This window comes from Athene noctua, chromosome 8 (assembly GCF_965140245.1).
Source record: "Athene noctua chromosome 8, bAthNoc1.hap1.1, whole genome shotgun sequence".
In the NCBI taxonomy this organism is placed as follows: Eukaryota; Metazoa; Chordata; class Aves; order Strigiformes; family Strigidae; genus Athene; species Athene noctua.
This window is the reverse complement of record NC_134044.1, coordinates 20,319,818-20,336,324: the sequence shown is the minus strand read 5'-3', so window position 1 is coordinate 20,336,324 and position 16,507 is coordinate 20,319,818. Positions and strand designations below refer to the sequence as shown.

At 36.6% G+C, this 16,507-nt stretch overlaps 1 protein-coding gene across 6 annotated transcripts in view; it reads left to right on the top strand.

Moving 5' to 3' along the window:
• Nucleotides 1-16,507, top strand: part of ATP11B (ATPase phospholipid transporting 11B (putative)) — a 69,587-nt gene that overhangs the window by 16,913 nt on the left and 36,167 nt on the right. For all 6 annotated transcript variants that reach the window (XM_074912531.1, XM_074912530.1, XM_074912529.1 and 3 more), the window contains exons 4-13: nt 2,027-2,107; nt 6,416-6,523; nt 6,668-6,796; nt 6,921-7,024; nt 8,254-8,301; nt 11,076-11,140; nt 11,681-11,762; nt 13,001-13,151; nt 15,825-16,022; nt 16,296-16,454. In XM_074912531.1, the coding sequence (XP_074768632.1) occupies nt 2,027-2,107; nt 6,416-6,523; nt 6,668-6,796; nt 6,921-7,024; nt 8,254-8,301; nt 11,076-11,140; nt 11,681-11,762; nt 13,001-13,151; nt 15,825-16,022; nt 16,296-16,454 (1,125 nt within the window). The remainder of the gene's footprint in view (nt 1-2,026; nt 2,108-6,415; nt 6,524-6,667; nt 6,797-6,920; nt 7,025-8,253; nt 8,302-11,075; nt 11,141-11,680; nt 11,763-13,000; nt 13,152-15,824; nt 16,023-16,295; nt 16,455-16,507) is intronic.

The following is a 16,507-nucleotide window of genomic DNA, read 5'->3' as shown; positions in this document are numbered from 1 at the left end:
AATTAACTTTCTAATAGGCTGAAAATTCCAGTGTTGGGAGTTAAGTCATACAGTTCTACCTTAGTCTAACAGAATGCGGTGCCCATCTCATCTTCCTAGTTAAGAATATTGACTTTGTCATTCCTCTTACAATGTTTCATCCTGTTTAGCATATTGTAGCATGAGGAAGATGGGGGCATGCTAGAGATGGAACAGAAGTGTTACTGAAAGTAACCACAGTGTTGCATTTTTAAAGCTTTTGTTTCTTTTTTAATGCAAATTTACCTCTTTAGTTCAATTTTGAGTCACATTCCTTTCAAACTGTTAGGCTTCAGTAATTCACATCTAAATGTGATGTCCATGAACAAATATGGATCTAAAGGCAGAGCGTGATCCTGTTCTCTCAGTTCGTGACTCAAGTGGATGTCCTAATTTGTATGGGAAATGTCTTGTTTCTGTGTCTTTATTCCTGGAAACTGAAGAGAAGAAAAGCTGCAGTCATTTTTGTTCATTTGCTAGAATGTAATTCTGTTTTTATTCAAATCCCATTTGGGAGTTCATTAATATCTAGTATTTACTGTCTTTTTATAAGGCAAAGGTGCCTTTAAAAGTTGATCACCATGGTATCTTCTCTGTCACATGAATCTCATGTGACCAGGATGCAGTGTCTGTCATTACCACCATATTCCACTGGGGATGACAGAGCTGGGGCAAGTTCTCATTGTGTGACTTAAACGTGCAGCACAATCCAGTCCATATTGTTCACCAGCCATATGCATGCCAAAAACATGGTGACAGACTGCATTTTGGTCACATGGGGCTCCACACCAGTTGTGTGATGGATGCGTGTCCAGCTGTCTAGCAGGCAAAGGGCCGTGGTGTTCCAGTGGAAGAGGCAAAAGAAGCAGGTTGCCATGACAATTCCACCAGCATAAAACTTGCTCCATTTTCACATATGACTCTCTTGAGAACGGAGAGAGTGTAGATGGCAGAAATGTCATGGCTTGCCCTAACTGGCCAAAAATCAGATGCTTTTGGCATGGGTTTTCTTGGATAACATAGTTCCAGACTAAAATTTCAGTGCTACAATTGAAGAACAGACAATATTGCAGGCTAGATCTGATTTTTGTGGTGTTCTATACATTGTGTTTGGGGGGAGGGGGGTGGTAAAAAAAACCCACAAAGCTCATGCATGTGTTGTAAAGTGGCATAATCTGTTTTCTCTATGAGGTTCTTGGCTCTTTAACAGAGTAAACTTCATGTATGATTTTTTTTTTTTTCTTCTTTAATGGTTTCCTAAAGCAATGCCATAAGTCTCAGGTAAAGTGGATCAAATCAACATCTGTGGTTTTGAATAGTTCTTGTGTGTATTTTCTTTACAGCACTTGACCATGTTGGTTTTTTTCCTGCAGCAGAGGAGAACCACTAACATGCCCCCCACACACAGAATTTTAGTGTATACACTGCACTTTTGGCATGCCAGAAATAATAGCACAAATTGTAAAACCTGCATGTTGACTTGGGGAAATCAGAAAGGAGCAGTCTAAGAATGAATGTCTTCTAATATCTAAACTGTTGGAAATTAAATTTTTGTACTTAATTTCCACTTCTGAAGTGGATGTTCTTATATTCTACATTGCTTTTAAGCAGTAGATTGTATAGAGTATTGAACAGCTTTACAAAATGCATATTTCTTCCTTTGTAATATACTTTTGAATTAATCTTTGCAGGATGAAAACATATCTTCCTTTTGCTAAGGACTCTTGAAATTGGCATATGTATTACAAATATGATTAAGTCTGTTCTGTGCCCTAGGATGTTTGTTTACATTATTATTGACATGTATTATTTAGGTGTCAGGAACTGAGTTTTGCTTCAGAAGTATAGCAGAAAGTGCAATAAAAATAATCACAGGTTATAATGCGTTTGGAAAATAATTGTCATCTTGCTTCATTGGGGTTTTGGATTTTTTTGTTTGTTTGGTTTTTTTAAGGTACAATCGTAAAAATAAAATTTGGCCTAATTTTCATATTTTCTTCTCTTTTAGCTCATGATAGATACCCCTACTAGTCCTATTACCAGTGGATTGCCATTATTCTTCGTCATAACTGTGACAGCCATAAAACAGGTAAAGGGGAAAAAAATGTTGTAACATCAAGTCTTTCTAAGGTAAAGTTACTTACAGTCTGACCAAGATAATGTTTAGATACAAAAAAAAAAAAAAAAAAAAAAAGTTATTTTAAAATAAGGATTTTGTATTAGTGTTTCCTGTTAGATGCTTGAATTTGAGCATTTTGGTTAGTTGTCAAGCTCTCAGTGACTCACTGCGGTACCCTTAAATGGACAGCGAATGACTGTCAGACAGCATTTTTGTCTAAATGTTACCTGTCACTTGTTATAAGACCTTTTCTGAAAGCTCCTCACTTATTCCTTTGGCACACCTTGCTGCATATTAAAACCAATCCTCCAACACGACACACTGAGAAAGGAGTTGAGGTAGATGAAGCAGTGGTGCAATCCATGTTTGTCAGTGGTTAGAAGCAGTATGTTTCATGCCACAAAATACATATAAACTGTAATCCTGTACCCGGTAGAAGGCCCAGTTTAGAAAGCTTCTTGGTTTGTTTTCCTTTTCTTTGGTTGAATAAAACGTTTTGGAGTACTTTATAGCATTTAAAATAAGAAAAATCTTGTAAGTATGAGTTTAATAGAAATCTTGTTCAAGCACCGTGCTACATCTTACTAAGACCTAGAGCCACTGGAAGAAGAATGTTTGAAAAAGAAAAAATAAAAAATCTTCCGTTATCTTTAAACCCTTAAAGCAAGAGAAGAAAAAAACCAAGAACATAAATAAAGAGGTGATGTGGATGGAAACTATAATCTCTTCTGCAGGGAAGTAATTTTCAGGAACTATCCCCTTCAAAGGGTTTGACAGTGCTGTCTGGGGAAGAGATGCAGTCATAGCAACTGAAAAGTAAGCAGGAGACATACGGAGCTACAACTGGAATTTCAATTTGCCTTCTGTGCCAGTAAGACCCAAAGCCACCCTGAAATAGGGCAAAAGTAAAAATAGCTCGAGCTTTCAAGCAGATAGAATGGTGTTTGGGGCACAGGGAATCTTAATACTGGAGTAATATTTGAACTAATATTTTTATCTTGTTGCTGTGGAATGTGTGTATATAGAGTGCCCTAATCCTATTCAATTGCAGTTGTTATCACCCTCAAAAAAAATCACCCGTTCAAGAGTTATAGTCATAAGTAGGCAATGGAAAATATCCTTTAAAGATGTGTGAACTGAAAGAGGTTGTACATCTTAGTAATAAATACTAGATTTTTTTTTCCACAAAGAAGTTGGACTTTTATAAGTCTAAAATTGTCCAAAATAATCTATTAACACCTTGTTTCCAGATGTTCAGTCTTTTATTGGGAAATACAAGTATCTTACCATCAATTGCAAAGGATAGATTCTGGCATTCCTTCTAGAACTTTCAAATCGTTCATGACTTGCTAAGCATGAAGAGTTCTTCTGACTGTCTCAGTATCTCTGCAAGGACTATTGGAACCATCTAAACTGATCTAAAGGACTCTCATGTTTATCCTACCTGCTGCAAAGTAGGCAAATAGTAGTCACAGTCTTGGAAAGACAATTCAGTGTGCTATTTCCAACAGGCTGCCCTCAGACAAGGAAGAAAGATAAATCTTCTGTTGAAATGCAGAGGGGAAAATAGCCAGTATGGTCTCAAAACCAGCTTCCATTTTTTCTCAAACCAGCATTGGAAGAGGAAGCAGATTTTAGGGGGAAAAAAACCCTTTTGAAAGCTCAGGGGCACTGGTTTTAAACAAAGTTTATTAGGATAAATGTTAAACTATAACTTAGTAGTCTCTCAAAAGATGAAGGGGAAAAATAGAAGCATTAACCATATACAGGTTTGAGAAGCTTAGTGGGTGGAAAAACACCCCTGTTTCCAGAAGGCCAGTTAACAAGGCACCTCTACCAAACCTAAAAATTCAGCTTTATTTTCATCTCCTTCAAGGAGATAGAACTTTTTCTTCTTAGAAGTGTAATTGCACCTAGGTCAGAAGAAGGACATGCAAGACTGCAAAGTGATGCAACTCATGCTGTGTCATTTTGTCTGTCTTGTTAGCCAGAGCACTTTTATCCTTATGCCTGTGAAGATGCGAATGCAGTCTTCAGAGGACTCCAGAATTAGAAAATAAATAAAAATAAAACAAACCAAAAAAATCCAACAAAACAAAATACAACAAAATAAAGGTATTTCCTAAGGAACTTCAGAGAACTGAGTCAATTTCAGTAAGTTCATAGGTATTTAGCAAACAAGCTGATTGAATGCAGATGTTTACATGACTGTAAATTAGAAACAACTACTTTGCAGGTTTTGATTAAATATAAACCTGAACTGAGAATGAAAACTCTGGTAATATAATATGTAGGCCTGTTTTAATTTTGTCATTTTCTCAAGTGCATTGATGCAGTTATTTAAGCAGGACCGAAGAATGTAATTTGAGGGATTTAAATCTTTAGGTTGTTTTCGTGCAATTAAGCAGCATTCCCAGTGTTCCTATTGCATCTTTCTTTTCAACAGTATTTTTGCAGTATTTGCAAGTGAGGATAAGGAACTGTCTCAAAAATGCTGCAGTAGGTAAATTTTGGGGGAATTTAACCTGAACACTGTAGGTTGGCTCTTAAGAATTCCCTGGTGTGAGGTGTCACCCTTGAGTTGTAGGCAATAGGTGTCAGATGGAGAAAGCGCTGAAATCTGTACTTTCTAAAGAAGGTAAATTTCAGTTCTTTGCCAAATGTCCATATTGCTCAGCTGTTCAGGTTTATGAGACAAATGCCCCAAGGTTACTGGACGTTAGTTATATCCTTGTTTTCTTCTGTCAGTCACCTTTAACAAGGAGCTGTAGGTACTGACTCTTGCTTTTTCATACTGCTTAGGAAGGACTCTTTAAGAGTCTTACTTAGGGGTTTTAGGGTTCCGATTTCCCTTGTATCTCTCTGTATGGCTGCTATTACTAGACACTTCCTAATTATTTCTTTTATAAGCAGTTGGCATATAAAGCTTCCCTCTATTTCCTTTTTCTGTTTCCTTTTTTCTATTTCCGGTAGCACAGTTCTGCTGTCCTTACTCATTTCTGCTAGTAACAGGGGAGGTGCATGAAGGTAGAACTGCAAAACTATACTTGTAACACGGCTAAATTCGTCATACAACTTTCCTCCAAACTCCAGTCGACCGCAGAATTCTCCAAACTGCACCTGCATTAGTACTGTTTGTATAATGACATTCATACATAATGTTCATAGTGTTCTAGGATGTGTTGGGATATGCCTGCTGTTTCAGAAGGCCCCCTTCCTTTGTCTGCAAATTTCCAAGGAAGTGGTTTTAATTCTTTCACATTTGTTATACCTACAGAAGACCATTTTAGGAAATGTCTCTATTATTGTGTATCAGCTGTAGGAGTCTTGCCAGGATGCAAAAGGCAGTTGAGCTTCCTGTGTAGACTAATCCATTTCTTGTGCTTGTTTGTGGGCTTTCCAAACAGTACCTAGACTTAGGGATCAGAGAGATCATGCTACTGACAATCATGCTATTGGATTAAATAAGCAATGTATTAATAGCTTGCTAAAATAGGAGGAGAATAATATACCTGGATTCATACTCATAAATGTTTGTACGTGTGTGTGCGTGGGTGTGTTTATGGGATAAAGGGTGCTTAAAGAGGCACCAAATATCCAATAAAGGAAAACTGCTTAATGTATCCATGCAAAACTCAGTTGCTGTGAACTGTTGCATTAGGATTCAGAAAGAACTAAAACCTTCTCAGTGATCTCTACTATACAGAGGTGATGTGTGACAGCATATTGTACAAAATCAAGAACTCTTAAGATTTCATGCATATGCTGTGGCAGTAACTATAAGAAGTGCTGTACGGTATGACACGAGGAAGTAATTTCAGTCTGTTACTTCTCTCAAAAAAAAAAAAAAACAAAAAACCCCCCCCCCCAAAAAAAACAAACCCCAAAACAAACAACACTCCCCCCCCCCCCCCAAATGAAAACCACCCATAAGAGAGATTGTTCCCAGGTTTGTGGTATGTTAATCTGTATAGATAAAAGATTTAATGGGTTCCTGTTCATCTCATGTTCAGAAAATGTCACTGCCTGTTTGTTTTAACAAAATATGGGACTGTTGAGTTTCCTCACCACTTTTGCTACTTTATTTGCCTTTACTTATTTGTGTACAGTGAAAATTAAGAGGTTTACCAGGTGCTTGAGTAACATCTGTAGTAGAAACTCAAGAGAAATTAGTAAATGTATTCAGACTATGCAGGAAGTAATTTGAAGTACGTTTGCTTAGAAGATATTTGTTGTGCTTTATAGGTTAAAAATTAAATTTTTATGTGTTTTCTACAGGGTTATGAAGACTGGCTACGACATAAAGCAGACAATGAAGTAAATGGTGCTCCGGTTTATGTTGTTCGAAGTGGTGGCCTTGTAAAAACTAGATCTAAAAACATTCGGGTATGTGCCTAAGGACAAATTGAAAATTGTGTTTATTGCATAGCTAAAGCTCTTGTTTCATCATGATTCAGTAACAATGCTGAAATGAATTATTATCTTTTAAAACTCTATTTGTACACTTCTCATTTGTGTTCACTTTATTAGGTGGGGGACATTGTCAGAGTAGCCAAAGATGAGACTTTTCCTGTTGATCTGGTGCTTCTGTCATCTGATCGAGTCGACGGTTCATGCCATGTTACTACTGCAAGTTTGGATGGAGAGACCAATCTTAAGGTCTGGGTTACTGATGTGAAATAGAATGGAGTTCATTCACGATACCATTTTTATTTCAGCCCATTGGGATGCCCTCTCTGCCCAGTAGTCCTATATCATTAACTTCATGGACACTGTTTTACAGACACATGTTGCAGTTCCAGAAACAGCCGTGCTACAGTCCGTTGCCAACCTGGACAAACTTGTAGCTGTTATAGAATGTCAGCAGCCAGAAGCAGATCTATACAGGTATCATGTCATTAGTAAATATTTTGAGATTAAATAAAAATGAGGTGTTTAATATTAGGAATGTTATGGATCTTGCTGGGATTAAAATAGCTTCAAACATCTGTTTAAATTTTAATAGTGCAAGTGTTTATGCGTATGTAATTGCTGAAAGTTGCAAGTGACAAGTTTTGTATTTTAATCGTGACACTTACATTTCTGTTCTAACCTGTAAACTTGTTAGCAGATTTTAAAAAATTAAATGACCTGTGATTCTGAACAGGTTGGAGAAAGAGTTGTATAAGGTTCTGTCAGGAGATTGGAGTACTATATAGTATATATATTTTAAATGGAGTTAGCTCAAACCATAGCAAATTGTTGTAAGCTTATGTTAATTCTAAGGGTACATGTTGGTCACGTTTATTTTGCTTCTGTTCAGGAGGAGATTCAAACTCCGTTTAGCAGCAAAAGTTTAGTATAAAAGCAGTTGTATCTTAGTGTGCTTCATTTCAGTTTTTAACATTGGCAAGCAGTGCCCTATACTCTAACAAACAGCTTCATAGGTAACAAAAATTCTGTCCCCATCCAAGTTTCTCTTGAATTGTATAATGGAAAATGGTAGCTGTCAAGTAGTAGTTTTCAAAATCCAACTATATCACAGCAGCTATTACTAAGTAACCTTTGGATTTTTGAGAAATATTAAATTCTTAAAAACTAAGATACTTAATTTGAACAGCTGTTCAAATATTTGATCTTTAGTTCAGTTTGTAGAGAACATCAAGTTAAGGTACAATTCCTATAGAGGTTTATGTCCCTATTAGTAGCTAGGGTCATGTTAAATATGCAAGCGTCAGATTTTAAAAGCAGTTTAATAAAGCAAAAGGCTTTATTAAATGGAAAATTACTATTCCTGATGGATAATATGCTAACATATTTGTTAAGGAATTATTTCTTACTGAAACATGAAATCACAGTCTGTTTTAACTGAACAAGAAATACGATCCTTTGTGGGTTTATTAATGAAACCTAATAATAGGCTTTCTCAGATGACTGTTCTTTGGAAGGATAAATGTTTCTGTTAAACATCTCTTGTAAAATGATTGCCTGTGTTGCCATATTGTTTTAGTTTGTTAATGAAAGTTGATTCTTTTGTACTTGTGAAACATTAATGGCTTTTTTGGTAATTATAGAGGAGTTTTTTAAATTTTTCAGTCTTTATGTAGATATTTCTAACATGTGGCTATCTTTTATAGATTTGTTGGAAGAATAACTATAAGTCAACAAACTGAAGAAATTGTACGGTAAGTAAAATTTTATAAGATCCGTGTTCAGAACTCATGAATATGGTTAAAATCATGACCGGCACAAAAAAGAGTTACTGTTGAATGTACAGAAGGAAGAGGTATTTTTACCGAAAATATCAATTGTAGCTGCATACTTCAGATGGAGATGAGAAAAAAATTAGTGAAAGAAAGTTCATTGCTACCCATTTTTTCAGAATTAATAGGACAGTTCTGGAAAGCTTGACTGTTCTGACAGGGGTATTTTTTAGGCACTGGTAATCAGCTGGTACTTTGTTGCTATTTGTATTTTAAAACATTTCTTGATCTTAAACATCTTCCAGTGGCATATTATGTAGACTACAATAGATCCCATCATCTGTTTATCAGAGGTGCTAAGCAGGTGTATTTGCAGTTGGAATTCCTAGCAATTATTTGTCTGTTTTAATAAAGCCTTTGCCTACATATTTGTAGCTTTTAGTGTATATTTCAAACTGCTGTACTACCTGGACTGTAAAGTTAAGTGCTTACATCTGTAATAGTCAACATGTAATGGCGTGCACATAAAGCTCTGGGCACATAACCACGTGCTCACAATGTTTCCCTGTGCAGTTGTAGCAAGTAACGTACACCTAAACACATGTGAAAATACAAAAGTAAAGATGTGAAGCCACTTACAGACCTACACATTACTTCCTCAAAAGGTTTCTAATTGAGGTGGGTTGGCCCCAGCTAGCAGGCAAGCATCCACACAGCTGCTTGTTCACTTCCCCCCACCACAACAGTACAGGAGAGAAAATAGGAAGAACAGGAGTGAGAAAAAAGGTCATTATTTGAAATAGACAGTGAAATCATTCACAAGAAATGGCCAGGTTTTCAGGAATATTTAGCATAGCATGCAAGTTATTTAATTGGTTTGTCTTGAAAGTTGTTGATAATCTAGCTTTCAAAATGTGAAGTGCTGTGTTATGATGTATAAATGTGTCACAGAAACAAGTAAATCTGTTATGATTTTTTCACTCCTCTAATGCTCAAGATGCCATCCTTCACACATTTCTTTTAGTGGAATTTCTACCTAAATCAATCCGAAGAACTTAAAAGACTCAATCTAAGAGCCTCCTCTGAGGCTGGCAAACATCTGCCAGTTGTAGATAGGAATAAGATGGAGTTCAGAGTGAATCGATGATTTGTCGATGGTTTTGCAAGTAGTACAGGAATGTAGAAGGCAGATCACCTGGCTCTTAAGTCTAATGCCATAGTGATGCACCCCCCTTGCCCCCTGCCCCCCAGCTGTTTTCTAAGGTTGCTTTAATGTACTACTTCACTTAGAGCTTTTCCAAATTCATTACTGCCAAGCTTGACTGGTTCAGCTTTGGGATAATCTCATCAAAATAATCTAGTTGACAACATATAACAGAGCCAGTTTAAAAGGAGTGTGAAAAACAGTGGCAAGTTCTGGCTGCCGGTGGAGTTGTATTTTCTGACTGTCAAAGATAAGCTTGTCTAGTCTGTGTTGCACTGATTGAGGTTATGTATTTTGGGTTTCTCAGACTGGTTTTACGAACTGCAAAAACCACCTGAATCCAGAAATATATATTAGGTTTCTTATATGTAAAGGTTAAATGCTTGGGCATTTAGTCCCTTCTAGTTCCATTTTTCAGTTAAAGTTTGAGTCTAGCCTAAAATAATAACATATGTATGTGAAATTTAAAGAACCTGTCATTGTGTGTATAATTGGTGTGCACAGTATTTGTGATGGTAACTGTCACATTTGCAGTAACATTTAAGTTAAAAGCTTAACTGTAGGAGGTGGGGTTTGAGTTTGGGGTGATTTTTTTTTTTTTTGAGTAACTCCACGATATGCTTTCAAAGGAACTTCAAATGGCAGAACTTTGTTTCTATAGTATTGATCATGGTGGTACAGCTAATGGAAAAGACAAACCCAAGGGCTTGTATGCCTGTAGCATTTAGTATATGATCTTCAGTTCCTTTGCTTATACCCAGTATGTCAACCTGGCCACTGCAGTTGTTCAGTTTGCTTTCATTGAAACACTGCCAAAATAGTGAATGCACCTTTCTTCTTTTCCAAACCTTCAGACAGTTTCTAAGAATGATACAGCTATTGACCCTAACCTTATATCAGCCTTGATTCCAACTGGACCTTTATTTTCACAGCACTGTTTATGGTTAACTTCACCTATGAAATTAATGTATTATTGTGGTGTGATAGATGTGAGGAAAAAAAAATTATAAAATTCTAGTCTTGTGTTAGGAAGCAGAACTTGCACTATTGTGGTGACATGTCCATGTAGTTGTCTGTCTTTGTTTCTCTGGTATGATTAGCTTTTGAACTTGTGAGATCATTTCAGTTTGACAGAGGGGTAGGAGTAAGATAGGGAAAATAATCAAACTTAAAATAGCCCTCTTGTTGCACTATGAGCTCTACAAGTTTTTTTGCCTGCTAGCTTCTCAAGTAACGTGCAGGTCTTTCTGAAGCAGCCATTTGGTATATTTAGCTCAATCACTAATTATGGGATATTGAACAGTGTTGGGAGACTGTGGCAGTGACCAGGGGAGACATGAAAGGCAACTGAGAGCTCTGGAGATGTGTGGGTGAGGCATGGTACAAGGGGTAAGAGGATCAAAGATGGACCTAAATGAAGGTGGAGTTGGAGTTGTTGTGGTGGGAATTCATAGGGGATACAGGACAACTTTGATAGGAAACTGGATTTCATTAGTCCTGTAGAATACAGAACAGCTAACTTTTAAATGCTGATGTGTCTATTTCTTTTTAGACCTCTTGGACCTGAAAGTCTCTTACTTCGAGGAGCAAGATTAAAAAACACTAAAGAAATATTTGGTTTGTAGACATCTAAATATTTAAAGAGTATTATTTTCTTAAAACATGTTGATGAACTGTGGTTTAATTCTACTTGCACTGAAGAAATTGTAATAATCTTGTTGACTGTTACCTGAGGGGATATGATTATAGATGAAAGTAATGATAATCTCTAAGGGTATAAAGTTCCAGCTCCTCTCTGAAAATATTTGAAGTGGTTTGACAGAGGAATAGCTTAACTTCAATGAATAAATGACTGTTGTTACTGTTACCCATTGTTTAAGACTTTCTCCAGAGGTTTATCATTCTGATTTCCGTAAAATACGTACTGAAGAGCAGTACAGTCATAATAATGAACAGTGTTTTAGCTGGTGTTAAATTACCTCAGTAATACTGTTTTAATGTAGCAGAATATTGTAAATACAAAATGCTGTCTCACCATTGTACTGAGGTAAACACAGAACTAATATCACCTGTGTCTTAAAATCAAAAATGCTGCAAATAGTGTATATGCAGAAAATAAAGTATATCTCTTTCTCCCACCCTCCCCTTCCTTCCCAGGTGTTGCAGTGTATACAGGTATGGAGACAAAGATGGCATTAAATTACAAGAGTAAATCTCAGAAACGGTCAGCAGTAGAAAAGTATGTTTATTTTCTAATATCTTTCTTATTTGTAGAGTTTTAACTTAGTTTTTCCTTGGTAACTTTAAGACCCTGATGATCTTGTCATTGGGTTGTAGACAAGGGAAGAGAGTGTAATTCCTTTGCCTTCAGTAGGAAGCTATAAAGACAAAATTCTGGGTTTTTTGGTGTTTCATTCTTTTTCATCCTTTATTTATTCTTTCAGTGGTGTACAAAGCTGAAATACCCGATCTTAAAAAGGACTAAAGCAGAAAAAGTTAGTTTGGGAGGTTTGTTTTTTGAGATGTGGAGATCATTTAATGATAGGTGAAATGCTGCTTGAACCAGATGGTCAGAGATAATTTTCACAACAGTTCCAGCCTCTGCTGTTCTCTGCATCTTCTACTGAAAAGCTGCATCACACCTTTAAAGAGGACAGATTGAAATGAAGACTTAATGGCTTACAAGTCTTATCCTGAATTGTAGTATTTGATAGAATGGACAAGAGCTTTGTTTCACACAGTCTAAAGGAAATAGCCTATCCAGATATGCTTTGCAGTGAATCTTGCTTCTAGCACAAGTCACGGGCTCGGTTTTAAAAATCTTTGCTCATAGTTACAGGATAGATGCTGCTATAATAGAGACTTGTATATAGAACCTCATGAATTATTTTTTAATGGAAAAGAAGTTCTGATGTGTTGCTTTTATTCTAGTTACTAAAAATCTGAGGTAGCCTCCCAGCATTCTTTTGCAAACATAGGATTGATTATTCTTCTATAGCCAGATGCAAGTAGAACTGTAGAGTGCACAAGAAAAGTTCAGCTGTATCCTGGTATATTGTGGCCTGAGTTAAATCAGATGCACATGGTAGTGCTCTTCTAACTTAAGGAAAAGGTGCAGTCTTGGATTTCCACTGTGGTTGCTTGTACTGCCTTCACAGCCTTGCTAGATACTCAGGGAAGAAGAGAAGGGTAAGTCAGCCCCCAAAATCTTCGACAAGTGTGACACAAGCCAGCTGTTGGGTATTCTTGCACCTTAATCTAGTCTTCATATTGCTATATGTAGAGTATATCTTAGTCAGATGTAGGATTTCTTTTCACTTCTGTTTCTTGCTTGTCACATAGAAACTTCATATCCATATCAAACATGGGATACATTGAAAAAAAATTTGTCCGCTAAGTTTTTGATCAGTTCATGTAATCACAGTGTATCAACAGACTACATAAAATAAACTGAAATTGCTTTTTTTGCCTCTGTAGGTCCATGAATTCCTTTTTGATTATTTATCTAATAATCCTCCTATTTGAAGCCATTCTGAGCACTATTTTAAAGTATGCGTGGCAAGCTGAAGAAAAATGGGATGAGCCTTGGTATAATGAAAAGACAGAGCATGAAAGAAACAGCAGTAAGGTAATGTAGTTCTATGCAGTTGTGTGTATGAGGAACCCATAACCACTGGATACTGAATGTGATATTTCTTATGTCTCTACTCTTGAATATAGGTGTAACTACCACATGATCCACTTGCAAGTCTGTGTGCTGTTGTCTCAGTATTTTTGAGAGAGTTAGTCCTATGTAGCCTCACCCTTGTGTAGAAATATCTTACCCGTTACTGGTTGGACTTTTTTCTTCCTTTATGAAGAGACTAAGCTGTTTGAAAATTTTGGGGTTTGTTAGAACATGTCCCTCATGTTTTGTGTTCTTATTATAGTTATTGTTGGTTTGGGTGTCTTTTGTCATTCCTTAAATGAAAAGAGGAGGAAGATGGCTGTTCTTGTGCACGTTCCATTGCAGTGATTTCACAGCTCAGGCCCTTTGGATATTCTGTGATGTTTAAAATTGTTCACACAATTTTGTAAGGCTGTAATTTTGCTCAAGCTCCTGCTTGCCTTCTCAATTTTCTCTAGAGATTGGAGGTATATTTCAAAGTGTTCCTTAAGTCTTCAGTTCCAAGTAGTCTCTTTTTTTTAATCATTCTCTGTTTTTCTGTGTTCTAATTTTTGATTTCTCTACGAGTCTGCCTTCTTCCAAAGCAGTTCAGGAATGGCTGGAGCTGATTTCTAAGGTGTAGGGGGGATTTTCAAAGCACAGAAGAATTGGAAATCCAGTTGCCACCTGTGATGTGGTGTCAAATGTTTAACAGCCACAGCCCCCCACACCCTCCCCATCTCCCAGAGGCTTGAGACTTGAATGTGCTCACCAGGTGCCGTGTGTGCAAGAAGTTCCAAATCCTGAATCAGGAGAGTTCTGTTCTGCTTCACAAATAGAGTGAAATTTCCACTCAGTACATAGTGGTTCAGGAAGGAAAAAAGTAATTTCAGTATGTCTTTGATTCAAGGAGAGTTAAGAGTTTACTGGCACTTCCGTAGAACATGCAGCTTTCTCAGAACCTTGTCATGCAAAGTGTTTTTGTGGTTTAACTGGAAAAATATCTCCATGCTGTGTTCTGTTTAAAATTACTAATTCAGGTTGTCACTACAGTTACCAAAAACTTCAATGTATTCTAAAATATTCTTACCTAAAAGTGTCACTGTTGAAAAGTACTAAATTTAGTAAAGTTCTCAAATTGTTTAATGACTTTTATTTTTAGTACCTGCACCCACTTAATGCGCTTTCAACTGCTTGAAGTGGTCAGTCAAGTAAATTCTTGGCTCCTCTTAATTTGAAGTAGTTGCTATGTAACTTAGACTAGCCTGTGGAGCCTTTTCTGTTCTGAATAGAATTGGAATAAGTATTTACTCAATCTTTCCATTCCTTTACCTTTGCCTTCAGGAGCATACAGAGCCTTCTGTGTTTCTGCATGTGACTCTCCTTCTATCATGTCTTTGTTTTTCTCTTTCCTTTGTTTACTTGCACAATCTGCTTTGCATTTCTTGATATGCTGACGTCCTTATTTGGAGTTCATCTATCCTGTGTTCTGCAGATTGTTATTTAATAGACAGACTTGAAGAAACTCTCTAACCTTAGTAATTGTCACGTCTTCTCAGTGTATCTTCTCTTCCATGAATTACTGCTCTCAGTCTTTATCTGTCTTTTCTTGTTTAGTTTGGAAGATGTCTTAAGGCACAGAACTTCCTGAGTTTTTGTTAGACACCTTAATTATTGGTACTAACTTCTAAGTAATTATAGCAACACTCCCTAATTAGAAAGAACAGACATTGTTTAGCTTTGTAAACTGTTGACTACTTTTATGCTCCCTTTCTTCAAAAGGTTCTCTTATACCAATAGTGTTGAAAGAGATGTCCCAGTTTTTCTCATCTCTAATCTCCCTTGCTCAATAATCAGGTGTTGGTAAGAGTCTTCCCAAAGTGCAATTTAGGTAGTGAGTTTGTTGTACAAAGGAAGAAGAAACTTCAAAGGGACTGTAATGTTGCATTTCGGAATTTGTTAAAATTGTCATACCTAATAAAGAGAAATTTCTATCCTATTACCTAGCTGTTTACCTGAAATGTATGTGTCGAACAGTGATTTTGAAGAGGCATAAAAGAAGTCTGTGCCATTGAAATCCACGTAGTCTCTTTCTTGTCATGTAGTGTGGATCACCCATGTCACTTGGGAATGCCAGTAGACTGAAACCCTCTTGTCGCTCTGCTGTCCTAAACCAATACAGAATACTTGCAGATTCCTCTGACAACATGGAATACCAGTTGTTTGCCTTCACCATTTATGGTTCCTTAAAAAAGCTTGTAAATGGTGCTGGTTGATGGCATGGGGAACACGTTAGTTTTTCTAGACCTAACTCTTTCAAGAGACCTGTTTGAAAATAGAATCACCATGACAGTTAATTGGCAGCCCTCCTGACAAATTCGGCAGAAAGGACAAAAATTAATGAACTTGAGAACTGAAAAACCCAGTCGTAGCTTAAGGCAGTCTTTTTGCATCTGTCTGAAGGCGCATTACTGGGACAACCTGGAAGTACCTGCATTGTCACTTTGCACGTTGCCTGTCTCATGTGTATGTGAGACTTGGTCTCCTCCGGCTCTGTCAATTTGTCATTTTTCATGCATATTGAAACATAACTAAGTAACCATGTTTCGCCTGTTCACTACAGTAATCTTTACATTTTCTCTTTTTCTCTTGTAGATTCTGAGATTTATTTCAGATTTTCTTGCTTTTCTGGTACTTTACAATTTTATAATACCTATTTCACTTTACGTGACTGTTGAGATGCAGAAATTTCTTGGATCTTTTTTTATTGGCTGGGATCTTGACCTCTATCACAAAGAAACAAACCAGAGAGCACAAGTAAATACTTCAGATCTCAATGAAGAATTGGGACAGGTAGAGTAAAAAATACATGGTTTCTTTTTTTTTATGTTCTACTTTTGACTTTTTTAATATTAAAATTCATTACTGTGGACTTTTTATTGGTTGAACTTTGCTTTCTGATTAATTTAAAAATAAGATATAAATATCTGATAGCAGAAACTAACATTTTTACATGATCAAAAAAAGGTGTACAGAGAAGAGTGTGAGTGGAGATTATTTTGTTTTTTTCTTCTTCTAACAAATACATGTAACTCCAAGGCTCTTTTTTGTTTTATTTTACAAAAGGTAGAGTATGTGTTTACAGACAAAACTGGTACATTAACTGAAAATGAGATGCAGTTTCGGGAGTGCTCCATTAATGGTGTAAAGTACCAAGAAGTCAATGGTAAATTAACTCCAGAGGGGTTTTCTGAAGATTCTCCAGATGGAAATAGGCACAGTTTGGTAAGACTTCCCCCCTATTAGGCATCCTAGATAGAAAATGTTTTATTTCAGAG